Genomic DNA, 26,285 nt, shown 5'->3' on the forward strand with positions numbered 1-26,285 from the left:
AGATTCCAGGATTTCGAGGAAATTGGCTTTGTCGAACTTCTAAATAATTAAATTAAAATAGCCCGTCACCTCGCCCCCAGTGAGGTCCGCACGAAAAATTTTAAGGACATACCAGCCCTCTAGCAAGTCTTAAATCTCTGGCAGTACCGAGAATCAAACCCAGGCCTCCGAGGACGGCAGCTAATAACACTAACCGTTACGCTATGGAGGTGGAAAACTTCCAAAAAAGGAACATGTTTGCAGTATATAAGGCCATCTTTCCTAAGAGCAAGTCCATAAAGTTTATGAAAATGTACTCTTTCTTTGATGAAAGACTGCTAAATTAAGAACCTACTGCTATATTTACTCTACTACCAAAGAGCATATGTCAGGAATTAAATTTTGAAATTCACTTTCCGCAATGATCTTTGCTTGCCGCGATGAGTGGCTCAGACGGTTAAGGCGCTGGCTTTGTGAGCCCAAGTGGCAGGTTCGATCCTGGCTCAGTCCGGTGGTATTTGAAGATGTTGAAATACGTCAGCCCCGTGTTGGTAGCTTTACCGCCACGTAAATGAACTCCCGCGGGACAACATTCCGGCACCTCGGCGTCTCCGAAAACCGTTAAAGTAGTTAGCCGGACGTAAAAACCAATAACATTATTGTTATCAAACACGGCTTACGAAGTTTCTACACCTTACTTTAAGCTTCCCTCCGACAACTGTTTCTAGTAAACGCAGCATGAGTGCTTTAAAACGAGTAACATTTCTAAGATATTCCGTGAGTAATGAAAGGCTGTTCTTTGGCCAGTGCGAAGACGCGGCTCTCTGAGTTGGCGAGTTACCTAAACATTAAAGAGCACTTTACTGATAAGTCTTTTGCAGAAAAGAATGATCGAAGTACAGAACTATACAAAAGTACGGTGCTTGGGATTATTTATATTTATATTTTCCAAAATATATTAGAATATTGGTAGCAGAAGTGTCCGTCTCCATGGCTAAATAGTTAGCGAGCTGGCCTTTGGTCACAGGGGCCCGGGGGTCGATTCCCGGCAGTGTCTGGAATTTTAACCATCATTGGTTTATTCCGCTGGCAAGGGGGCTGGTTGTATGTGTCGTCTTCATCATCATTTCATCCTCATCACGAAGCGCAGGTGACCTCTTGAGGTAGCCTTAGCCATAAGAGTTCTTTAGCCGAGCATCCTCGCGACGGCAAGTCAGCAGGGTTTTGTTTTCCAAGAACATGACTCCATTCATCCCTTTGTGTGAAGTTTTGTATCTCCTTTATTCTGTTCTCTACGAAGATTCCCCATTTTAGTTCCTTCCTAATCCAACTCAATAGTCCAATCAGTCCAACAAAGCACTAGCATCACAGCAGACATATAAAGTGTATGGACGTTCGGTCACTGCTAAGCCGTACCCCCACCCCAAATACACGCGAAAGTCCCACGAAAGTCCCTTAAAGTAAACTTTCAATGGACTGACACTACTTGTGAATGAAAGCTGAGAAGTACTCGAATTCATAATTTATTCAAACAAAACATCAAGAGAGAGAAAATATTTAACATGAAATTAACCAGGTCAAATTCAGATGGGCGCAACTGTCGCCGACAATCAAGGGAAATGGGCTACTACATTCCGTAACTGATTATGCCAGGAGATTCACACAGGTCACGCTTCCCACCAGATTTTTCATAGCACGAAATTTATTTGGTCAATGCATGTCAGCATCATATATCGAATAGAATAAAAAACACTCACGCAGTACACGCCTACACAAAATTCGACGTAATCAGAATGGCAACAATCCTCTCCAAAAAATCAAGGAGCAAAAGGGGAAAAAGTACCTAAGCTCCCATAGGGTAAACAGGGAGCTGAGGGCCGAAAGCATGCACAAGACATGTCGTAACGAAACAGCAACAATAGTGAGCAAAATAAAAGTCCACCATTCAAGGAAAGGTAATAACGTATGATCGACAAGGTACGGACTCAATGGAAAAGGGAGACGAATCCCAAAGGGATCGAATTGAAATGAAAAGTAAACATTCAATAAAATACAAACATAAATACGATGTCTGTTGTCCCCCATTCATTCGCGCGACCTTTCACTCCAACACATGACGGCAATATCGCCAGTAGATCAAGGGCACGACACAACCAAAATAGTAACCCCTCAGAGTCACGGGATAACGGGCGCAGACACATCACAGGCCACGAGCAAGATATCCTTAGGGCCATACAATAAAACATGCATACGTTGCCAGCGTATCGCGATTCCTACAGATCCGGCCATCACGGGCTACGACACGGATCGCGAGTTATTTCGCACGGTTAATTCAACGCAGACAAAAGGTACAAGAGCAAAGGTGCAGGCCCATATCATTAATAGGAATAAGACCCTCGAGGCATCACATACATCCATCCCATTCAAACGGCGGTGGAAACAGTACGTAGCAAAAATATAAGACAAGAGAAACAAATATAAACAAGTAGAACTCGTACCTGGAGATATAAAACAATCGGTTAGAAAGATCAAAGGGTCATTTGCTTTCATTTGAACCTATTAAAAACATTTTGATACGCCACAAAGGCTGATTCATTCCGCACGGGATCCATGTTGATATTCCTCGTCATAAAAACAAAAATTCGGCGAAGAACAGCAAAATGCTATTCTTCCGGTAGGAAGCTCGACCTTCACTGACTAGGGGTAGAGAGCTGCCACCTGACGAGTACATTGGGAAACACTTAACTCACGTAGTGCGAGCTAGTTAAAATTGTGTCAGGTAAAAGGGTTCGGAAACGAACCTGAACGACGCTCTACCAGTACAGGGCCATCACCAAATGGCACACTGCTCAAAGTAAATCGTCTAGGAATTTCAACATCAGCCAAACAATGCAATTCTTCCACCCTCTTTGGAATTTTCTTTGCAAATTTTCTTGAGACCTCAGCATCCCAGCTTTTCTTCTCTTTCCAACTTTCTTTCAATAGTTTTTTCGGTACAACAGTGACAGGACAGGTATACCCTACAGGATCAAATGCTGCCGGACAGATAGGCAAAATGTTCCGTACACAACACAGTCTATTACTTGTTCTTTTCCATAGTAATCCGAATACCGGTGTGGTTTCTTGGATTGCATCGCCTTCATTTAGCGCAGTAATGGCCCAACCTCTTAACTAAAACTTTGCCATGGCCATCAAAAGAGAAGCAACCTGAATAAAACTGTTTAATTCTTCTTCCGAACTGACTGAATCCATATAAAGTGAATACTCGAGTTTCTCTGCAGTTTCACGGTACCCAGAAGAACAGTTATTAAGATGGTGTTCTATAACAGCTCCTGGTATGAAGGGGCTGCAATTCACACCAAATATAACGCGGTAGTGGTGAAAATCTTAACCTTCTGATCGCGTAATCATCCAACCAAAGGATTTTCAGATAATCACGATCGACTTCATTCACCAAGAACTGGAGAAAGGCATTCTTGATATCTGACACTACCCCTATTTTCCTTTCCAGAAATAGCAGCAGGATGGATGGTAGAAGTTTTAGCAAGTTAGGGCTATTCTCCAAACAGTAATTAAGGGACAGCTTCCCTCCTTGTTTACCGGAAGCAACAAACACTGGTCTGCACTTAGTAGGTGAATCACTTTTGAAAACTCCACGATGGGGCATAAAGTATCCATGCTCGTTTCCTATGTGATTATCAACTTCTTCAATGATACTTTCCTATAGTCAGTCTTGTAGTACTAAATGACATTCTTCGTATCTATTCTCGGAGACGAGTTTTGAAGTCTTCGATGCAAGTCTAGGGTTACCATACTTCCCAGTTTATCCAGGACCGTACCAGTTTGGAAGCTCTGTCCAGGTGTCCCGCCCGTTTTATAGTTTTGTCCCGGTTTTTATGGAAACCGCTACTCGAAAATAATTCACAGTTTCATTCTTTGTAAGTGATCTTGTGGTGTTCACGTATTTGTATTTACATAACACGTTCACCCTTAACATTGAGTACCTAAAATCTATATGAATAAGTTGTTCCTTGTGCACTACTAATGATCAAGAAGGCAATAATTCTTTATGCTATAGGCCTATACGTCGTTTAGATACGGGAAAATATAATCAATGTAATGACGCAAGTAACCCACCAATGGTTTATTGCTTTCTTTCTCTGTTGTTTGGCAAATGTTCTTTAACTCTTCTGCTAGTGTTTCTACGTTCTTTCCAAAATGTCAAAATGGAGCTGTAAGTTTACGGATGACCTTCGGAAAGAATATCCGTTTTTGAAAACACTGTGTAATCAAGAAAGCAGTGTTACGTGTTCACATTGTGGCAATGCTTTTTCTGTGGCACATGGAGGTCAATCTGATGTCGTAGACCATGTGTGGAGTGCGAAGCACAAATCTGCTGTATAAGAAGCATCCAATTCGAATATCACCTCGTATTTCAAGAGCACGGATCCTCAGAACAAGGAACCTGAAATGGCTGCTAAGAAAGTAACTTTTGCTTACCACAGAGCCTCTCATGATTGCAGATTCAAATCAGCCAACTATCGTTCGGAACTAATTTCGCTAGTGTTTGACGCGAAATTTAGTCTTGCACGTACAAAATGTGAACCAGTGATATGGGCAGTTTCATCACTTGACAAAGTTAAGGATCCTTTAAAAGAAGCCTCTTTTATAACCGTGTCCGTTGATACATCTAATATGCGGGAGATAAAAATGTTACCATTGTTAGAGAGGTATTTCTTACCTTCAGAGGGAGTGAAAGTACAACTATCAGACATTTAGTCAATTCCAAGGGAAACGTCGGAGATATTAAGTGACCTTTCAGTATCTGTCATCGAGAAGTATGAACTTGAGCAGAAATTTATAGGTTTCTGTGCAGATAACTGAAACACAAATTTTGGCGGAATGACAATTAGAGGAGTAAGAAATGTATACCATCAGTTGAATGATAAATTTGACAGAGAACGTCTGGGTATTGGTTTATTTCTCTTCTTCCTGCCTTAGAAAGGATAGTCCAGATGTCCCAAGGACTTACATCCTACTTCTGCTCACAAGAGCTATGCCCAATTCTAATTAATAAGTTCTTCGAGAATAAATGTGCAGAAGTGTACTTGCAATTTGTTTGTGGATAGCTGCGTTTAATCACTCAGGCAATTCTCAGATTGGAGAATGCAACAGAAGTGACCTGCGAACTCAAACACCTGAAGAAAAGCCTAGCAGACAGAAAAGAGAACAACTTCATACCAGAAGGAGCTAAAACTCTTTTATAAATAACTTGAAGAAAATGGAATTATAAATGCCGTTGTCTTTAAAGAAGAAATGGTTGCATTTAATTCAAGATGCATTGAGTATATTGAACTGTGGGAAGGAAACTTTCATACATTGGAATCCTTGATCTGGATAAACCAAACTGAAATTAAATGGTCTGAAGTTGGGGAAACAGCAGAACTAATTAACACTAAAGTGGGACAGCCAGAGTGTACAATAAAAATTGACGACTTGTTTGATGGATTTTTTCGATTAAAAATTTCATTAAAGAGCAAACCTGAAGATAATTGGGTCAAAATATTCAAAAATTTCGATGAGCAGACTATTCCGATTCGTGATTTTCACAAAGTAGCTTTTTTTTCGTGTGGCTATTTCTAGCCGAGTGCAGCCCTTGTAAGGCAGACCCTCCGATGAGGGTGGGCGGCATCTGCCATTTGTAGGTAACTGCGTGTTATTGTGGTGGAGGATAGTGTTATGTGTGGTGTGTGAGTTGCAGGGATGTTGGGGACAGCACAAACACCCAGCCCCCGGACCACTGGAATTAACCAATTAAGGTTAAAATCCCCGACCCGGCCGGGAATCGAACCCGGGACCCTCTGAACCGAAGGCTAGTACGCTGACCATTCAGCCAACGAGTCGGACACAAAGTAGCTGAGTTTGCTTTTTCTCTACCGGGAACGTCAGCTCGTGTGGAGCGTGCGTTCTCTGTAACGAAAAACGTGTGGTCGCCTGACAGAAAACACAGTTCGAGCCTTGCTCTACTGTAAATTAAACTTTAATATGATCTGCAAGGAATTTTAGGAGAAAATCAAAACAAACACAAATGTGCTTAGAGAGGTTCATTCCAGTAAGAAATATGCCTGGTCTTATTAGAAGAGTAAGGCAACCCCTGCTAGTTAAAAATTCGAAACTGTTGGTAATCATAGAAACTATCTTACGAGGTTAACAGAGTGACGTGATAATTAATGGGGAAGTCGAAAAATCAGCTGTTGCCGCACATGTTTCATTTCCGGACCATTTTTTAAACTTGATTAATTAAACATCCAGCTAGGCCTTCGAAATTGAGGATCTGGGTAAGTCAAAGAAAGTAAACAAATTCTCATTAGTTTTAAAATACCCGAGAACCACGACTTAGTTGCGTAGTTTATTTATCTTCCCGAAAACGGTACTAGGTGAGTTACAGTGTTAATTTAAAATGAAAGATTTCAACTGATGATAATGTAATGATGGTTATTCATGAACTTTGTCCGTACGCTTGAGAATTCAAAGTGTCTTGGGTTGTGGAAAACGAAATATGGTAACAATACTCATACTCATACAAAATAATTAAGAGAATAAACCAAATGAAAAATCACATAAAAGACTTATGCCTTTACTTTACACACTTACATGACCTTTCTCTTTTTAACTATTACTTACAGTAAAATGCCGATTTAAGTCTTATATTAGCATAGGGATTTGACTGCGCAGTTCGGGTCGTGTACCTATGAGCTGTAATTCGGGAGGTAGTGGATTCTAGAACAACTATCGGCAGCCCTGAAGATGGTATTCTGTGGTTTTCCATTTTCATATCAGGCAAAATCTGGGCATTATCTCAGTTAGTCTTCAATAGGGCCACGGTCTCTTTTCTTACAAATTGTAAATCTACCTTATCTCATCGTTACCAAAATCATGTCCGAGTTTAGTGCAACGTTATACGAGTAGCGACGAAAAATCTTACTTAAACTAAAAATTTCACATAATTTTAGTTCAGTACACGAAAAAGGAATGCTAAAAGCATTTCTAAGAATTACTAACGACCACAACGATTTCGAGGATTCATGAACATGAACATGACAGTTTTAACTTTCAACACCTCTTAAAGGTTACCTGTGGTAGCATAAGAAATAGCCTGTGGCTATCAGGCATGCCAGACTGTAATTTATCGTATGTTTTCGTAAATGTAAAAGTTAATTCTGTATATTTAATAGTAGAAAATTTTTGTTATTACCTTAACATTGTTTTTATATTTCTTCTTTCCTTCCAGTTCCTTCCAGAATTACTTGCAATGCTCACAAACCGTCGTAAGAGAAAAGTGTGGCATCGAGACAGCAACGTTCACTGAAGGGTTCCTAGACAGAATGTCGTCGAATCTGATTGAGGTACGAAATACTGTAGCAAAGGTTAAGTGAAGTGTGAGTTCTGCATTAAGTGTAACTTACAAGTAACTAGAGGAATTCGTCAACTTTGAGAGTGAAGTATATCTTGTTGTATATTTTCGCTTTCATGTAGTCTCGATAAGTAATCATTCTAATCAGTTCAGACGACGACAGGATATAATCGTTTCCATATGATATTATAACGAAGACATAGAATATTTAGAAATGATGGGTTATAATGCAAAATTGTTTAACGGATATCGAGTACGACACTTCAACAGTGAGGTTTTCACAAACGTTGGTCGGTATGGCGTATCCCCTTCCAACTTACCCCATTCAAACTAAAGCAAATTAAAATATACTGTACTTACTCCTCACTAAATGTTTAGCGTTATAACTTGGCGTTCTCGAGTTGATTCCGAGAACGAACTTCCGGAGTTTGAGCTGATTCCAGTTAATTTTCGGTCTTCAATATTTAACATTACTCGTTTTGTTTCCCGTAAATTTAGGGCGTTGCATTACGTTTGAGTATCTCCTTGACACTGATATTTTTTCAGACAGCCATCATACAACTGCACTTTTGGCAGAATTTTCCAGTTCACTTTATCTGGGCCGAGTGGCATTGTTACAAAATGTGCAGAAGTGGACTGAAAGGCATAAAGAATGCAATATAACTATATTAATTATTGCAATGCATCCCTCGAAACTCGGAAGTTGATTTTGAATCTGTAATAATATTTTAACCATACCTACTGTAATACCAGTAGACACGCCTCAGTGTTTTAAAAAGAGGAAAAATAAATGTTACTTACTGGTGAACCAACTCATATATTGACCCTCCCATGGTTTGGGAACCATCTCGAGTGTCACCTCGGAAATGTTTGGGAATCATTTAACAGTTCAGCCTTATCACTTGTTGTTTCATAAGAATCCGGTCCCTGGCCATAACTGTGTGCTGGGGAACATGAATTATAGTGGATACTACCACAATGCTATCATTATGATCGTTACTTCACATGAGGTGTTTGAGAACATCTTATCACCAATGAGCGAAATCAGATACGCCTACACCGATTCATTGGTCATAGTTAACACTGATGTGTCGGCGGACGAAACATGTAAATTCCCATTTAGAAAACAAATTTGTATCGATATCTCCGTTAATAATGCTCCCACGAAAAAGGGAACCATTGTTTTATGGGCTCGTTAATACCATTTAAGGACATAAAAGCACACTGTCGATTTGAGATGGACGTCCATATGGACGCACCCGGTATAGATGAGTTTTTTATTTTGCCATGCTTCACTTATGATCATACCTTTACCTATAGCTTTTCATAAGCTGATTAAAAACACAAAATAATTACTAATATCCAATAGACAGGAAGAGGTCCTCTCAGACAGACATTCAGAAATATCAAATTTGGTTGCAAAATTCAGAAAGTGGACTTGACCACCCCATGATAGTCGCTCTTATTCTCTTCTAATAACGGCGAATAACTAGATTTCTGGGTGCCCAACCTGTAGAGAACCTTATGCGATATGTTTATATTTCCTCTATTCGTGGGAGCAAAAGTCAACAAACGTGTTTTGTGAATATTTGCTAGAACTCAGAAAACCACACAGATTGTACGTGAAATAATTTTATCCACGGAAGGTACGCTTCGTACTTCCAGTTGATCAGTACTATTTATATTGCAAGATATATTTAAAAACTCAAATTTAATAAGCCAATTTTTATGCCCATAACCTGGAAAATAACCAAAATACAACATTCAAATTCAATTTTTATGAAGGAGTGCACTGGAGGAATTAAGTTATATTTGCAGCCGACCTAGAATACAATGTTACATGACAATAGCATTTAGGTCCAATAGATGGCATTTAATGTGTAGTGATGAACTGCAATATTTGTAACGAAAGACCCTCAAGGGTAAGTTCCACATCATGAATGGGTAAAAGACCTGTGCTCTTTTGTTCGTAAAGACATAACGAAATTCCAAATTACTTTAGGCACTCCTCCCATCCCTCAAAATCACCGCTACCACAAGAGCCCCTCGATTCATAAAACAATCACACGAAAGTTTATCTCAGAACTCGTCACGCCAATAACCTCCCAAAACAATGAGCAATATTATGTCATGCCAATTTTACAACCCTAAAACGCAAATTCTTGACTAACAAACCCTCAGATAATATCAACCACCACTAACTCCCGCAAATATTGTACCAAATTAAAAGAACTAACACAAACCAGAAAATCCTACCCTCACTACCCAATAATTCATAATAATGTAACTCTGCCCCTAACGACCATCAGACTAAAGCTAACCACTTCGCTGATTACTTCAAAGAAATATTCACCCCGCCTAACGATCCGAAATTTCTATGAAACCAATAAGCATGACCTGTTGTTGTTTGAGTCTGGTTTAATGGAGCTTTCCATGCGACCTTCTCCTGTGCTAAACTTTTCATTTCTACGTAAGTACTACATCCTATATCTGCTCTAATCTGCTTATCATATTCATACGTGGGTCTACTCTACCGTTTTTACCGCCTACACTTCCTTCAAAAACCAACTGAACAAGTCCTTGGTGTCTTAAGATGTGTTCTATCATTCTATCCCCTATCCCTTCTTCTCGTCACATTTAGCCAAATCGATCTCCTCTCACCAATTCTATTCAGTGTCTCTTCATTCGTAATTCGGTCCACCCGTCTCATCTTCAGCATTCCGCTGTAACATCATATTTCAAAACCTTCTATTCTCCTTCTTTATGAGCTAGTTATCGTCCACATTTCACTTCCATACAATGCCACACCCCAAAAGAAATTCTTCAAGAATCTTTCTAATTCCTATATCAGTGTTCGAAGCGAACCAATTTCCTTTCTTAAGAAAGTCCTTCCTTGCTTGTGCTAGTCTGCTTTACTTCTGCCATTCATAATTATTTCACTACCCGTGGAACAATATTCATCTATTTCCTTTAAGACTTCATTTCCTAATCTAATACTTCTTGCATCCCCTAACTTCGTCCGACTGCACTCCATTACTTTTGTTTCAGACTTATTTTCATCTTTTACTTCTTCCCCAAGACTCTGTCCATACATTCGGCAGTTTTTCCAGATCTTCTGCAGTCTCAGATGAAATAATAATATCATTAGCAAATTTCAAGATTTTGATTTCCTCTCCTTGGATTTTGATTCCCTTTCCAAATTCCCCTTTCATTTGCTTTAGCACTTGTTGTTTATAAATATTGAAAAGAAAGGGGGACAAACTGGTGCCTTGTCCCACTCCTTTCTGTATTGCTGCTTCTTTTTCAAATCGCTCGATTCAAAATTGGGTCTCCCATTTCCTCAGCATCAAAGTAGTTCCCTAACCATATCATCTACTTCCCTACCTCGATACAATTTTTGGAACGTTCCTGCCATTTTCCTGCGTTGTCTTCTTTCCCTCGAGGTGGTTTCCCATCTGAGCTCTTTTTATTCATACACCTAGTAGTTTTCTTTCTCCAAAGGTTTCCTTGATGATCCTATATGCAACACCTACCTTTCCTAGCACCATACAATCTTCAATATCCTTGCACTTCTCTTTCAAGAATTCTTCCTTAGCTATCTTGTACTTTCTATCTACCTATCTATCTATCTGTACTCATTTCTGCCCTCCTCATTTTTGCATTATTGTAGTTTCGTCGTTTGTGTATCATGTCTAGTATCTCCTGAGTTATTCATTGAGTCTTACTTGATCTTTCCTTTCTTCCTAAACTTTCTTCGGCAACCTTGCTAAGCTCCTTTTTTACGAATGCCCATGCTTCCTATAATGTGCCTTTTCATTTAGTCCTTGTGAAACATTTTCCATGAAACAATCCCTCACCCTCTTTTTCAAATCAAATCAAAATCTCTTTATTTGCAAACGAGGTGTCTACCTCGGTGGCAAATGGTACACTAAAATGCATTATTGTCAAGCACTAAATTTTAAATTAACAAGAGAAGAAGAAAATTTTCCTAGAATACAATATTATAAAATTTACGCTAACATTTTTTTCTATTAAACACACAGCTCATCCTCAATAAATTTATATTGTTTACAAATTCCTACTTATAATATCTCCTGTACTTACAAACATACTCAACTCATATACAGTATGTGGAATTACTTCAAATAATACTATACAACTGGTATAAGATTAAAATTTACATTGCATTTATTTACTTATTTTTTACCTATTTTGGAACCTAAGTAGCATAACGACCTGCTGTGTCTTAACCAGAGCCCCTTTTGCCACCACTTTTCAGAGTTCCTGAAGGGCCTTCACAGCTACCGTAGCGGTCCCAGGGCTATCAAAGTCCCCAATGTACTTCACCCCTACAGGCAGTCCCCTACTTCGGCTGTCCAAACTCCATAGACCAGGGGATGGAATTAATTTATTCACACACATGTTTTATTTACAATAACCTGCACTGGTCAAACGCGCTCTAACATTTCGTTTATTTTCACTGTTGCTATTTATTCTCTTCTTGAATATCTGTACAGATTTTGAAAAAGGATCAAACACTACCCCTGGTAAACTGTTCCACACCGGGCGAGTTGGCCGTGCGCGTAGAGGCGCGCGGCTGTGAGCTTGCATCCGGGAGATAGTAGGTTCGAATCCCATTGTCGGCAGCCCTGAAGATGGTTTTCCGTGGTTTCCCATTTTCACACCAGGCAAATGCTGGGGCTGTACCTTAATTAAGGCAACGGCCGCTTCCTTCCAACTCCTAGGCCTTTCCTATCCCATCGTCGCCATAAGACCTATCTGTGTCGGTGTGACGTAAAGCCCCTAGAAAAAAACTGTTCCACTCCTTCACGCCCTTCCCAATGAATGAAAATTTACCCCAATCACTTCTGCTAAAATTCCTTCTAATTTTATACTTGTGGTCAGTCCTGCCGATATAATTATTTTCCAACTGAAGCCTCTCACGGATTTCTCTCCATGCTTCTTCTCCTGTATAGGCTCTATATAATCCTATGTCTAGTTTTCTCCCTTCTCTTACTTAAAGTTTCCCGCCCAAGTTCCTCTAACATTTCTGATACACTACTTTTTCTCCTGAAATCCCCTGTTACAAATCTTGCTGCTTTCCTCTGCACACTATCTATTTCTTTTATTAGGTATTCTTGGTGAGGATCCCAAACACTGTTTGTATATTCTAATAATGGACGAACCATACTTAAGTAACCTTTCTCTTTAAATTCTTTATTGCATCCCTTAAGTAACCTCATTATGACATATAACGATCTGTATGCTTTCCCAACAACGTCATCAACATGACCCTTCCAGTGCAAATTACTTTCAAATCTCACACCTAAGTATTTGCACTTGCCATCTTTTGGGATAACTACCTCAATTTAAATTCAGTTTTAAAGCTCCTGTTTGAAAATGTTTTAACAGTTGATTTTCCTCCATTAACCTTCATATTCTTTTCTTCAACCCATTGTTGGATACTATCAAGGTCCCTTTGTGATTCTGAACAATCCTCAATGTTATTTATTTCCCTATAAACAATTATGTCATCTGCATATAATCTTATTTTTTTATGTTATATTGTTCCTTAAATCATTTGCGTATATTAAGAAAAGTAACGGACCGATTATACTACCCTGTGCAATTCCCTTCCAAACTTTCTCTTCCTGTGATACATTATTTCCTGCTTTGACTTTCTGAACCCTTGAATTTAGAAATGTTCTTATCCAACGTATAACCCTTACGTCCAATCCTATTCCCTCCAATTTCTTTAATAATATTCCATGTTCCACTCTATCAAAGGCTTTGGAAAGATCTACGGCTATGCAATCTAACTGGCCTCCTGAATCCAACTGATCTGATATGTCCTGCTGAAATCCCACCAGTTGTGCCTCACAAGAAAATTTCTTTCTAAACCCATACTGGCTCCTCATGAACCAATTTTTATCATCACATATCCCTCTGATGTACTTTGCTATTAAACTCTCCAGTATTTTACAAACTATACTGGTCAGGCTGATTGGTCTGTAGTTCTCTGGTTTCCTTTTATCACTCTTTACTTTATAAATTGGTATTATTGTCGATTCCTTCCATTCCTTTCGTTTTACACTATTATTTATGACATAGTCAAAGAGAAATCTATACATATATAAAATAACTTGTCCTGACTGACTGACCGACCGATTCATCATCGCCGAGCCAAAACTATTGGACATAAAGAAATGAAATTTTAGGGTTATATTCATATTAACATGTAGGTTCTCGCTAAAGGAGGATTTTTTGGATATTCCGTCGCTAAAGGGGTGAAAAGGGGGGTGAATTATTAAAATCAGGATATCTATATTTCAAAAACTTAAAAGTTTACAGATGTAAAAATTAGTATTTGGAATCTCATTTAAAAATAAAGAAACACGTATTTCTTTTGTTTACGGTAAATCCCATTAAGGGGATTGAAAATGGGGGAAAGAGGGTTAAAAACCTCTCAAATCTCAAAAACTAAAGATGTTACAGACATAAAAATTGAAATTTGGAATCTCCTTTGGAATTAAAGAAACACGTATTTTTGTGTTTTTGGATAATCCGATGAATAGGGGGTGAACAGGAGTGACAAACGGGGTGAATTTTTAAAAAGACTATATCCGCAAATTATCTCAGATACGTAACATATTACAGATTTGAAAACGGGTATTTGGAATTTCCTATAAAGTAAAGAAACATAAATATTTTTTTAGGAAAATCCACTTAAGGGGAACTGAAAAGAGGGTGAATTTTTAAAATTAGCGTATCTACAGTATATCTCAAGAACTTAACATATTGCAGACGTGAAAATTGGTATTTGGAATATCCTTTAAATATAAGGAAACACGTATTCTTTGGTTTTCGGAAAAGAATCTTAAGGGCGGGGTGGGTGGTTGAAAGGATTGAACAAATAGTTGAATTATTTGTATGAGAATGTATATATACATACCAAAAAAATCTAAAGGTTAAAAACGTGAAAACTGGTATTTGGAATCTGCTTTAAAAATAAGGAAGCACGCATTTGCGGGGGGGGGGGAATCTTTTTTTTTGGCTAGGGGCTTTACGTCGCACCGACACAGATAGGTCTTATGGCGACGATGGGATAGGAAAGGCCTAGGAGTTGGAAGGAAGCGGCCGTGGCCTTAATTAAGGTACAGCCCCAGCATTTGCCTGGTGTGAAAATGGGAAACCACGGAAAACCATCTTCAAAGGGAATCAAATTGGTAGAGGGGGATGAAAACGGAGATGAGTTCCTTTTACGAGGATACATATATCTCAAAAACTGAGGATATTACAGAAGCGATAATTGGTATTTGGGAGCTCTTTTAAAGAAACGAGTAAGTTACTGATTTTTTTTGAAAATTCACTTCAGTGGGGACTGTGAAAGGAAGTTAAAAAATGGAATACTTTTTCTGGAGAAACTTATATCTCAAAACTGAAAGTTACGGGCGTTGAAATAGGAATTTGGAATCTCCTTTAAAATAAAGAAACACGCATTTACGGGCGGGGTGAAATCAACTTAACGGGCGGGGGTGGAGTGATAAAGGAGTTGAATTCTTTTCATGAGGATACTTATATCTCAAAAACTGAAGATGATACAGACATGAAAATTTGCATTTGGAATTTTCTGTCAAACTAAAGAAACACGTAATGGTTTGTGTTTGAAAAATCCACTTAAGGGCGGTGAATTAATTGAACAATTATTGGAATACTTTGTATGAGGATACTTATACCTAAAAAACTAAAGTTGTTACAGACGTGAAAATTAGTATTTGGAATCTCCTTTAAAAATAAAGAAACACGCATTGGGGGAGGGGCGTGGATATCAACATGGGGGCGGGGGCGGTGAAAAAGGAGTTTAGTTCCTTTTTATGAGGATACATATATCTTAAAACTGAAAATGTTTCAGTCGTGATAATTGGCATTTGGAAACTCCTTTCTAAACACAAAAGCAAGTTTTTTGGTTTTCGGAAAATTCACATAAGGGGGAGGGTGAAAAGAAGTGAAAAAATAACTTTTTATGGAGAAACATATCTCAAAAAAGGTTACACACGTTAAAGTTTTACTTGGAATCACCTTAAATAAAGTAACACGCTTTTTTGGATGGGGGGAGGGAATCAACTTAACAGGCTGGGGTGAACAAGAAGTTGAATTCTTTTTATGAGGATACTTATATCTCAACATTCGCATTTGGAATCTTCTTTCAAAGTAAAGGAACACATGTTCTTTTGTCTATGGAAAATCCACTTAAGGGGGTGAATGAATTGAAAAATTAATTGAATTCTGTGTGTGAGGATACTTATAACTCAAAAAATAAATTGTTGTCCAGCTCCATGGCTAAATTGTTAGCGTGCTGGCCGTTGGTCACAGGGTTCCCGGGTTCGATTCCCGGCAGGTCGGGAATTTTTAAACATCATTGGTTAATTTCCCTGGCACGGGGGATGGGTGTATGTGTTGTCTTCTTCATCATTTCATCCTCATCACGACTCGCAGGTCGCCTACGGGTGCCAAATCAAAAGACCTGCACCTGGCGAGCCGAACCCGTCCTGGGATCTCCCGGCACTAAAAACCATACGCCATTTGATTTCAACTAAATATGTTAAAGACGTGAACATTGGTATTTGGAATCTCATTTAAAAATAAAGAAACACGCACCTTTGGGGAGGGGGAATCAATTTAACGAGTAGGAAGGCGGGTGAAAAAGGAGTTGAATTACTTTTATAATTATATCTCAAAAACTGAAGATGTTACAGACGTGAAAATTAGTATTTGGAATCTCCTTTAAAAATAAAGAAACACGCATTTGTATTTTTCGGAAAATCGACGTAAGCGGTGTGGGGTTGAAAATAAGTAAATAAAGAGTTGAAATACGTATATGAGGATACTTTATCTCAAAAACTGAAGGTTTTACAGACGTACAGGCATGAAAGCTGTTATTTGAATATCCTTTAGAAATAATGAAACACGTATTTTTTTCTTTCGGAAATCCAATTGAGGAGCTGAAAAGAATTGGAAAAGCGGGTGAATTTTTAAAATGAGTACCGGTATATCTACATTATATGTCGTCCGGCTCCATGGCTACATGGTTAGAGTGCTGGCCTTTGGTCACAGGGGTCCCGGGTTCGATTCCCGGCAGGGTCGGAAATTTTAAACGTCATTGCTAATTTCCCTGGCACGAGGGTTGGGTGAATGTGTTGTCTTCATCATCATGTCATCCTCATCACGACGCGCAGGTCGCCTACGGGTGCCAAATCAAAAGACCCGCACCTGGCGAACCGAACCCGTCCTGGGATCTCCCGGCACCAAAAGCCATAGGCCATTCCATTTTACATTATATGTCAAAAACATAACATGCTAGAGACAAGAAACTAAAAAACTTGGTCTTTGGGAGGTCCATAAAAATACAGGAACCTGTACCTTTTTGTTTTCGGAGAGGGCACTAAACAGGAGATGCAAAGTAGTGAAAAATAGTTGAATTATTTTTTTTTATGAGCATACTCATATTTTAAAAACTGAAAATGTTACAGGCGTGAAAAATTGATTATTGAAATCTCCTTTAAAAATATGGAAAAGTGTTTTTGTTTTCGGGAAATACACTTAGATGGGGGAAGGGGAGGACTGATCAAGGGGTCGAATTCTTTCTATGGGGATACTAATGTATATCTCAAAAACTGCATATATTACAGATGTGGGAATAGGTATTTGGAATCTCCTTTAAAAATATAGAAACATGTATTTATTTTTTGACTTGAGAGAAGACTGTTTCTCACATGTAGAGTTCTATGTCTCATGGTCGTCTTAGCCCCATTTCTGGGGTAAACGAAACTCAAATTTTGGGTGAGTTTTTATACTTTAGGAATTTTCAGGTAAGGGTTGTTCTGCCCGAAGGCAGGTCCGAACCTCCGCAGAGGTGTTCCTGAGCCGGAGTTTGCGTGCGATAGGGTGGCCAGTTCCTTTCCGCTCCTCCATTCCCTTACCCCCCACCAACAGCGCGTGGCAACCCATCCAAACACGGCTACGGCCGTTGGCTAGGAATTTTCAGATAGTCTCTTAGTACAATCCGAGGTGCGATTACTCTGATCAAATTACGAAATGCACGCGAGCGAACCCGCGGGTAATTGCTAGTTTTTAATGAGGCACTATGTACCACCCCATTTTCTTTAATACCTCCCCAGTAATTTGATCACTTCCTGATGCTTTTCCTTGCTGAAACAGTTGGATTTCTCTGAAAATATCTTAATTTGTGAATGAGAAGCATCTTGTTTCCCTATGTGTCTCTCCCTCTCTATCTTCTGTTTCGGTTTCCAACTCCTGACAATCTTCTACTGAATCTCTGAATTCCCTACCAGATAGGTTTGCTTTCTCATTATCTGTTAAATAGTGTTCACCCCCTTCTCCCACCATTGTAGGAATTTGGATTCCTTTTTGATTCCTAATATATGAATGCAGCATTTTCCATTTCCCTTTGTGGTCATTACCCTCTTGAAGTATGCCATTCATGTAATTCTCTTTTGCTTCCTTGTGCACTCTATTCAGTTCCCTCATTAGCTGTTTTCTAGTTTCTCTACTCTCACCTACCCTCTTTGATTTTCCTGTTTACTATTCTACATTTTCTTTTTAATTTTCTAATTTCCCTTGTATAATAAACTGGATCTGAGGTCATTTTACTCTTCTTAACAGGTACAAATCTCTTTTGTCCTTCCCAAATGATTCCTTTAAATTTAGCCCAAAGTACATTCACATTACTCCCTTTACTTATTCAACAATTGAATTGTGATTTAAGGTAAGTCCCAAATTCATCAACTTTAGTTTTTTTGTATAATTTCTTGTCTTGTGTGATCCTCTTATTAAGCATTTTTGGTACGAGTCCTACATCCATTATTACAGCCTTATGGTCACCTATTCCTTCAATTACCTCAGTTTTATCAACAATTCCCCATGGTTTAACCAAGAATACATCTAGCAAGTTATTGAGACGAGTCGGTTCTTGTACTACTTGTGTAAATCCTCCCTCACAAATTAACTTATTTGCCAGTTTCTGTTCATGGGCTTCACCTGCAGCTCTAATCCATTCAACTTCAGGCAAGTGTAGATCTCCCCCAATTATTACCATATCATTATTATTGTTTTTATGAGTATAATCTATTATTTTCTCAAATATTTCCAACCGAGCTCGATAGCTGCAGTCGCTTAAGTGCGGCCAGTATCCAGTATTCGGGAGATAGTAGGTTCGAACCCCACTGTCGGCAGCCCTGAAAATGGTTTTCCGTGGTTTCCCATTTTCACACCAAGCAAATGCTGGGGCTGTACCTTAATTAAGGCCACGGCCGCTTCCTTCCCACTCCTAGCCCTTTCCTGCCTCATCGTCGCCATAAAACCTATCTGTGTCGGTGCGACGTAAAGCAACTAGCAAAAAAAAAAATCCATTTGTTTTTCCTCTCTTCCAGGCCTATATGTTCCTATAATTCCCTCCTCCTTCATATCATCACACACTAATTTTATCCCTAATATGTCATCCCTTTCATCGGTAAACCATTCATGTGAACAATAAGTTTCCTTCACCAGAATAAACACACCCCCCCCTCCCATTTTATCTCCTTGGTCTCTACGATAGGCTGTATACCCTTCTGGAAATACTTCTCTATTACCCACCCCTTCTCTCAATCACCATTCCACTCCTATCACCACATCAGTCTCATAAAATTCCATCAATGTACCGAATTTTAATTGTTTATTTACTACAATCTGACAGTTTACCAAAAGCAATCTCAGACCCCCTTCCTCCCTAAAACTTGACTGTTGCAATTGGGTAACTTGAAATTCCTTACTTTCCTGAGACACTGGAAGGTATCAAATTAATTTCATTATGATTAGGCAGAGATTCAGAAACCTTTATGAGGTTGCAAGACTTTCCCAGAAGATGACGTGGACTCTGATCACAACTTGTCTTTCAACTTGTCTATAACTCATCTCCTTGCATTTCATTCTCAAATTTCTTCAACTTTAGATGGCATTTCATGACCAACAAGTTGTGATCAGATTCTACGTCATCTCCCTGGTTTCTGAATCTCTGCCTAATCATAATGAAATTGATTTGATACCTTCCAGTGTCTCCATGTCTTGTCCACGTATACAGACCTCGTTTGTGGTGTTTGAACCAAGTATTAGCGAGGACTAAATTATGATCGGTGCAGAATTCTACCAGCCGACATCTTCTTTCATTCCTTTGTCCCAATTAGAATTCTCATACTGCATTACCTTTCTTTCTGTGTCCTATCACTACATTCCTGTCTCCCAATTATAATTGGTTTTTCGTCACCTGTTACATATTGTACTAAATCTGCTATCCCTTCATACATTCTTTCGATTTCTGCATCATCTGCTGAACTAGTAGGCATAGAGACATGCACTCTTTTGGTGGGCTTTGATTTGGTATCTATCTTGATAACAATAATTCGTTCACTATTCTCATCCTAGTAGCTTGCCCTCTGCCCTATGTTCTTATTGAGTATTAAACTAACTCATGGATTTCCCCTCTTTGATTTCGTGTTTATAATGCTGTAGTGCCTGACCAAAAGTCCTGTTCTTCCTGCCAAAGTACTTAGCAACTACATCTAAATTTAGTCCAACCATTTCCCTTTTCAGATTCTCTAACCTAGCACAACGATTCAAACTTTTAACGTTACACGCTCCAACTCACAGAAGGTCAGTTCTATCTTCCTGATGATTGACACGTCTCCAGTAGTCGTCACCCAGAGATCCAAATGGGAGACTATTTTAGCTCCGGAATATGTTGCCCAGGAGGTAGCCATCACCAGTACGTCATTCACACATAGAGAGCTGTACGTCCTCGGGAGTTAGTTACGGCTGTTGTTTCCCGTTATTCAGAACCAACATGGCTAAGCCATGTTAAGTATTATTACAAGACCATATCAGTCAATCATCTACACTGCCGCCCTTTCAACTTGAAACCGTAAAACTCTCATCTCGGTTAACCTCCTATCATCTCGTAAGCCTTTTATCTGTCATATCAAAAATCCTAAAAATTACTCTAGTCAGACGTTTATACACTACCTACACCTCTTACTTGAATCTCTATTAGGATTTTGTCCTCAGTACTCCACCAACGTCAACGTTTTCACATATCTGCCCCATAAAAAATACATCACTCGCAAACAACTTGCAACTTAAATTAGTTTAAATGTAAACTTTGGATAAAGTCTGGATAACAGGTCTTTTATACAAAATCTTCCCGCTTTCGATAACAATAATCAGCTTTCTCCCTAACTACACTGCTCAGATCAAAACACACAATCCTCCAACTTCCCTATAAAATCCAGCGTGCCCCAAGGCAGCCCACTATCACCCCTCCTCTACATCATCTATTGTATACATATCTCCCAATTCTCCTCCAATCAGACTCCACCAATTTATAGGCGTTACGGCAATCGTCGCTCTAATAGCCAATAATGGCTCACTCCAAACTATCCTTCAGTACTATGTCAACAAGCTCAAAGAATGACTAAATTTTAGGCATATCAAAATAATTGTCAATAAAACCCAAATCATTATTTTTCAAAAGCAAAAACGTTGGTAACGCCAACTACTCAAATCTATCTCACAACTAACAACCGAAATCTCAATGAAACATCCACCTAACATACCTAGTTATCACGTTCCAAAACAAGTTATGATGGAACGTTCATTTTGATTTAATTTACAAGAAGGCACTCCACTGGTTTTACCTACTCCGTTGGTTGTTATGGGGTTCAAAGCCTCACAAATTATATTAACACTTACAAAGCCTATGCTCGACCTACGCTTCCTTATCCTGAATTAGCACCTTACCTATTCATTACCTAGAAATCTTAAAACTCGACTGACACACTATACGTCTTGCATACCGATTCAGACCTGAAACAAGATTCAAAGTCGTTAATGACCTTTACTACTTCCCAACAATACTTCCCCACCTATTGTACGTTCTCTCCATCCATGTTATCTTCAACTAGTGATCTTCCACAATCTCCCTCAATCCCAAGAAGCCATCAACTTATCCATGCTTGCTCACTCAATCCTCATGAACCAGCCCATACCTTCGGCATTTGAACTATTCCCAACACCATCTACCGCGCCTGGATTGCACTAACATCCAAATTAACGGATCAATGCAGATGACATGTATCTGGACAGAGGCAAACACTCTACCATCCACTGTCTAGGCTGAAACTTTGTAGAGAATCATGGCGATAACACCGCCATCAAATAATTTCATATATCAGGTCATACGAGCATCAAACTCACAAAGAACTATGGCGACCCGGCTATGAACTTGGACACGATTTGGAAAATGTTATTGTCATTACAACAATCCGCGTTTCATCCATAATAGATACGTATATAACGGTCTTACACCATTGTAAAATGTCTGCTCTTTGCTAAATCGCAGTATTAAGCTCAAGTTGGCGGGTTTGATCCAGGCTCAGTTCGGCGGTTGTTGAAGGTGCTTAAATACGCTAGCCTCGTGTTGGTAGAGTTACTGGCACTGCAGGACAAAATTCCCGCACCTCAGCATCTCCTAAACCCGTAAAAGTGGTAAGTGGGACGTAAAACCATTAACATTATTATTGTTACTTCATTCAGCGCCATGTAATTGAGAACGGAGACGAACATAGACTATGAACTTGTGTATTTCACACCCTGTAAAATGAATACGCAAAACCAAACACGAAATTAACTTTTTCTGATTTTCTTACGATTGTTCTGACTCTACAATTTTTTGAATATCTGGTTTTACGCTGATTTGAAAATCACAGGCAAAAAATTACGCGATCCTCTTATCGCGACTTCTTCTTAATCTGCTCAACCTCTAGGGTTGGTTTTTCCCTCGGACACAGTGAGGGATCCAACCTCTACCGCCTCAAGGGCAATGTCCTGGAGCGTGAGACTGTGGGTCTGGGATACAACTGGGGAGGAGGACCAGTACCTCGCCCACGCTGCCTCACCTGCTATGCTGAACAGGGGCCTTGTGAGGGGATGGGAAGACTCGAAGGGATATCCATGGAAGAGGGAAGGAAGCGGCCGTGGCCTTAAGTTAGGTACCATCCCGGCATTTGCCTGGAGGAGAAGTGGGGAAACCACGGAGAACCACTTCGAACATGGCTGAGGAGGGAATCGAACCCCCTCTACTCAGTTGACCTCCCGAGGCTGAGTGGGCCCCGTTCCAGACCTCATATTACTTTTCAAATTTTCGTGGCAGAGCCGGGAATCGAACCCGGGCCTCCGGGGGTGGCAGCTAATCACACTAACCACTACACCACAGAGGTTGTCGCGACTTTCTGTGTGATATTGTGTAGGTTGCGGTAGAACTATCGCCTATCTAACCAGCCACGGTAGAACAGCCTGATCATGATTGTGGTCAGTGCCAACTACGACTCATTTGGCCATACCTGTTTTAAGGCGGCATTACACTGCGCCAACTTTTACCAACCTAGTTGCCTGCAGCGTGCGAATACTGGTTGCCACCCACATCACAAGCAGGTTTCAGGGAGCAATGGATACAGTATGCTGCTGAACTCTTTACTGTTAGCTGTGTTCTGTAGCCGCGCTAGAGGTGCATTTAATCTACCACCTTGCGTTTTGGAGTGCAGCCAGGCGTACTGTGTGTTGCTTGGGAACACTCGGGCTATGTTCTCTTTTTGATCAGTACCACACTGTCACTATAGCACGAGTGCAGCTGCTTTCCTTCTCGCCTGGCTAAACATACCAGCAACTAGCAGTACACCTACTGCGACTAGAGTAGTTGAGCCATATCCTGTGTCAGTTGGTCGCTGCTGCAGCCTACAACATGTTGAAAAGGAAAAGGAAACGCGTTCGGGGAAAGGTGTGGTGCAGCAGAAGATGCACTTCTAAGATGGCTGAGGAGGGAATCGAACCCCCTCTAGCACTTCGAAGATGGCTGAGGAGGAAATCGAACCCCCTCTAGTCAGTTGACCTCCCGTAGCTGAGTGGGCCCCGTTCCAGACCTCGTACCTCGTGCTGATGACACGTGCCTGTTCAGAAATTTTATCCGAATGAGTAAACAGGATCTCGATTATCTTCTGAATAATGTAGTTCCACTCACTTCAAAATCCTGTACCTCTCTTTTCGTTCCTGCGGCGGTGGAAGGTCGTCCTCAAGACTTTAACTTTGCCTTTGACATCATTAACCGTACATTGGCACTTCAAAGCTATTTCTTCCCACAACTTCATATCTTCCTGTTGGCTTTATAAATGGGATCACGTTGATCCACAACATTAGCTTATCTCGATATTCTCCAATCAGGAAAGTTGTTTAATTTGTATCCCATCTCATCCTGCTCTATGTGACTGGACAACTGAACCCATCAAAGTTAAGTAAGCCTGCAGCTATGAGCTATCGGCAATCAAGTGCGACTGTGTAGCCAACAAACTGAAAGCTAACAACCTGCAGCATACTATCATGTCGCATGTGGCGTGATTGTCTGTGCTTGCTTCAGTATAAAGCCGTCTTTGGAACTACATCTTCAAATAAGCTGTAGTTCGTTCCAGAGGTAACTGAGGTGACGCGTTCCTGTCGGGTGACTTTCAAATTCGTGTTGTGCTCTCAATGCTAGATATTAGCTTCCAGTCTTACGTGAAATCATGGGTTTCCTTCCAAACTGAGAGTATCGTCACTCGTATAGTACACATTACGACGTTTCCAGTGGTATAGTTGTGAACTCTCCTATTCATTCCAAAACAGAATTGTCTATACGAACTCTACGTCACCTTTCACATTATTTTTATAAAGTTAATGTGAATGCCTGCGGATCGCCTGATGTAAATGCAAGTTGTTGACCTACTGTACTGCTAGGCCTACTATTATGCTCATTAATTCTGATAGCATCACAAAACGTCTTCATAATTATACGACGTCATTGGTGTTCCTTCAACAGGAGGTAAATTTTCCAGTAACGCTGTAGCATATGAAACAATTTCAACACTTCTCCTTGCCATAGGGCTGCCTGGCCGAGCCGGTAAAGGCGTGGTCGGTTCACCCGGAAGCATGTAGGTGTAATTCACCGTCAGGAAGTCGAAAAGGCTTAAGAAACAACATTTCCAATTCCGCAGTAGCACATGGCCCTGAGGATCGATCAACCTACAACAAAAAAGAGTACCAGGTTAATTCCTGGGGGGAAAAGGTGGCCGGGCGTAGTGCTAACCACTCTACCCCACCAAGTGCTGAGGTTACGTACACTGCTATTTGTAGAAAGTGAAACACCAAGACCGAGAGTTGTGATCACAATGCAATTTATTCCACATATTAGGGACATGACAAGACACAAATGATTACAATTACAGAACTGTACATGCACGGTGACCGTGGAAATTCAGTACGGCGTAGCGCCACCACACGCTGCAAACAGAGCCGCTAGACGTCGTGGGATGGAATCAAAGAGCGCCTGAATATGCTGCTGGGGAATACTCTGCCACGCGGTCTGTAGGCGCGTCCATAAATCATCAACAGTGGCTGCAGAAGGACCTGAACGAACAAGGAGCCGACCGACCATATCTCAGACATGTACAATGGGTGACATATCCGGCGAACGGGCAGGCCAGGGAAACAGTGGTATCCGTCGTTCTTCGAAGAAGGCTTGCACATTCCTCGCCACATGAGTTCGGGCATTGTCCTGCTGGAATATGGCGTCTGGAACGGCCTGCAGGAGGGGCAGTGCCTCTGGCTGTAAAACCTCCCTGATGTAGCGGTAACAGTTCAGATTGCCCTCAAGACGTAGATGGCGAGATCGCATGTTATAGGCAATTGCGCCACAAACTATCACACTTAGCGTTTGTCCGCTATGCCGCTCAACAATACAGTCTGCCCGATGGCGTTCACCACAGCGGCGTCTAACGCGTATGCGGTCATCACCGTAGGACAAGTTGAAGCGGGACTCGTCCGAAAACACTATATATTGCCACTCAGCACGCCAGTGTCGGTGTTCACGTGCCCATTGCAGTCTACGGCGTTGGTGGTTGCTGGTCAATGGAAGCCGGCGCAATGGCATGCATGCCACCAGTCAGGTCCTTAGAAGACGGCGTTGCAGTGTTCCAACGTCGAGCCAACACCGTGGACGAAGCTGTTCTGTCCGTTACGGCCAAGATGGCGGTCATCTCGCGCTGTAGTCACATTGTGTCGTCCAGTACCCTGTCGGCGTTGTGCATGGCCCTGTTCTCTCCACTGGTTCCACATACGCCTCACTGTTGAAGCAGCATACCCTGTACGAGTCGCAATGTCACGGAACGACAGACTCATCTCCCGGAGCCCTATCATTCTGCCCCGTTCGAACGCACTCACAAACTGATATTCGCCCTTGTGATGTCGCCGAGGCATAGTGGCACTTAGGTCCACGTTTCCACTTCTATGACGGCTCCGCACTGACTGAGCGTTGCGTAACACTGCCCTGGCCGGTCACACACAGAAGGGCACTGTTGGACGAGGACGTGTGTTGTTCGGGGGTGTCTAGTAGAAGGGTGGGGTGGGGAACGAGATGGCTCTACTTTGTGGAGGTGGAGGTATATAGAGGCTCTGCGTTGGGTGAGGCGCTGTACATCATCTGCGGTGGGGAGATGTAGGCGGACGAGATACGTTGGACCGTTAGTGTTCTAGATTCTGAAGGCTCGACGGGCTGGGACGCCGTCTTTATGGAGTTCCTGGAGTACTTCTTGGTCGGTGATTAAACAGTCAACGCCGCAGATAACACAGCTGTTCAGGGTGTTAGAAGACGGTGGTGGCTGCGATGATGCGGCTGCTGCAGAGGGTATGGCAGGCGTGGCAGATGATTCGGCTTCAGCTCGGGAAGATGCTGGTGGCAGTGGAGTAACGGCTGATG

At 40.8% G+C, this 26,285-nt stretch overlaps 1 protein-coding gene across 2 annotated transcripts in view; it reads left to right on the forward strand.

Moving 5' to 3' along the window:
* LOC136862917 (uncharacterized) overlaps positions 1-26,285 on the forward strand; it is a 355,991-nt gene that overhangs the window by 295,031 nt on the left and 34,675 nt on the right. For both annotated transcript variants that reach the window (XM_067139196.2, XM_068225811.1), the window contains exon 5: positions 7,271-7,385. In XM_067139196.2, the coding sequence (XP_066995297.2) occupies positions 7,271-7,385 (115 nt within the window). The remainder of the gene's footprint in view (positions 1-7,270; positions 7,386-26,285) is intronic.

Source organism: Anabrus simplex, chromosome 2 (assembly GCF_040414725.1).
Source record: "Anabrus simplex isolate iqAnaSimp1 chromosome 2, ASM4041472v1, whole genome shotgun sequence".
Lineage (NCBI taxonomy): Eukaryota > Metazoa > Arthropoda > Insecta > Orthoptera > Tettigoniidae > Anabrus > Anabrus simplex.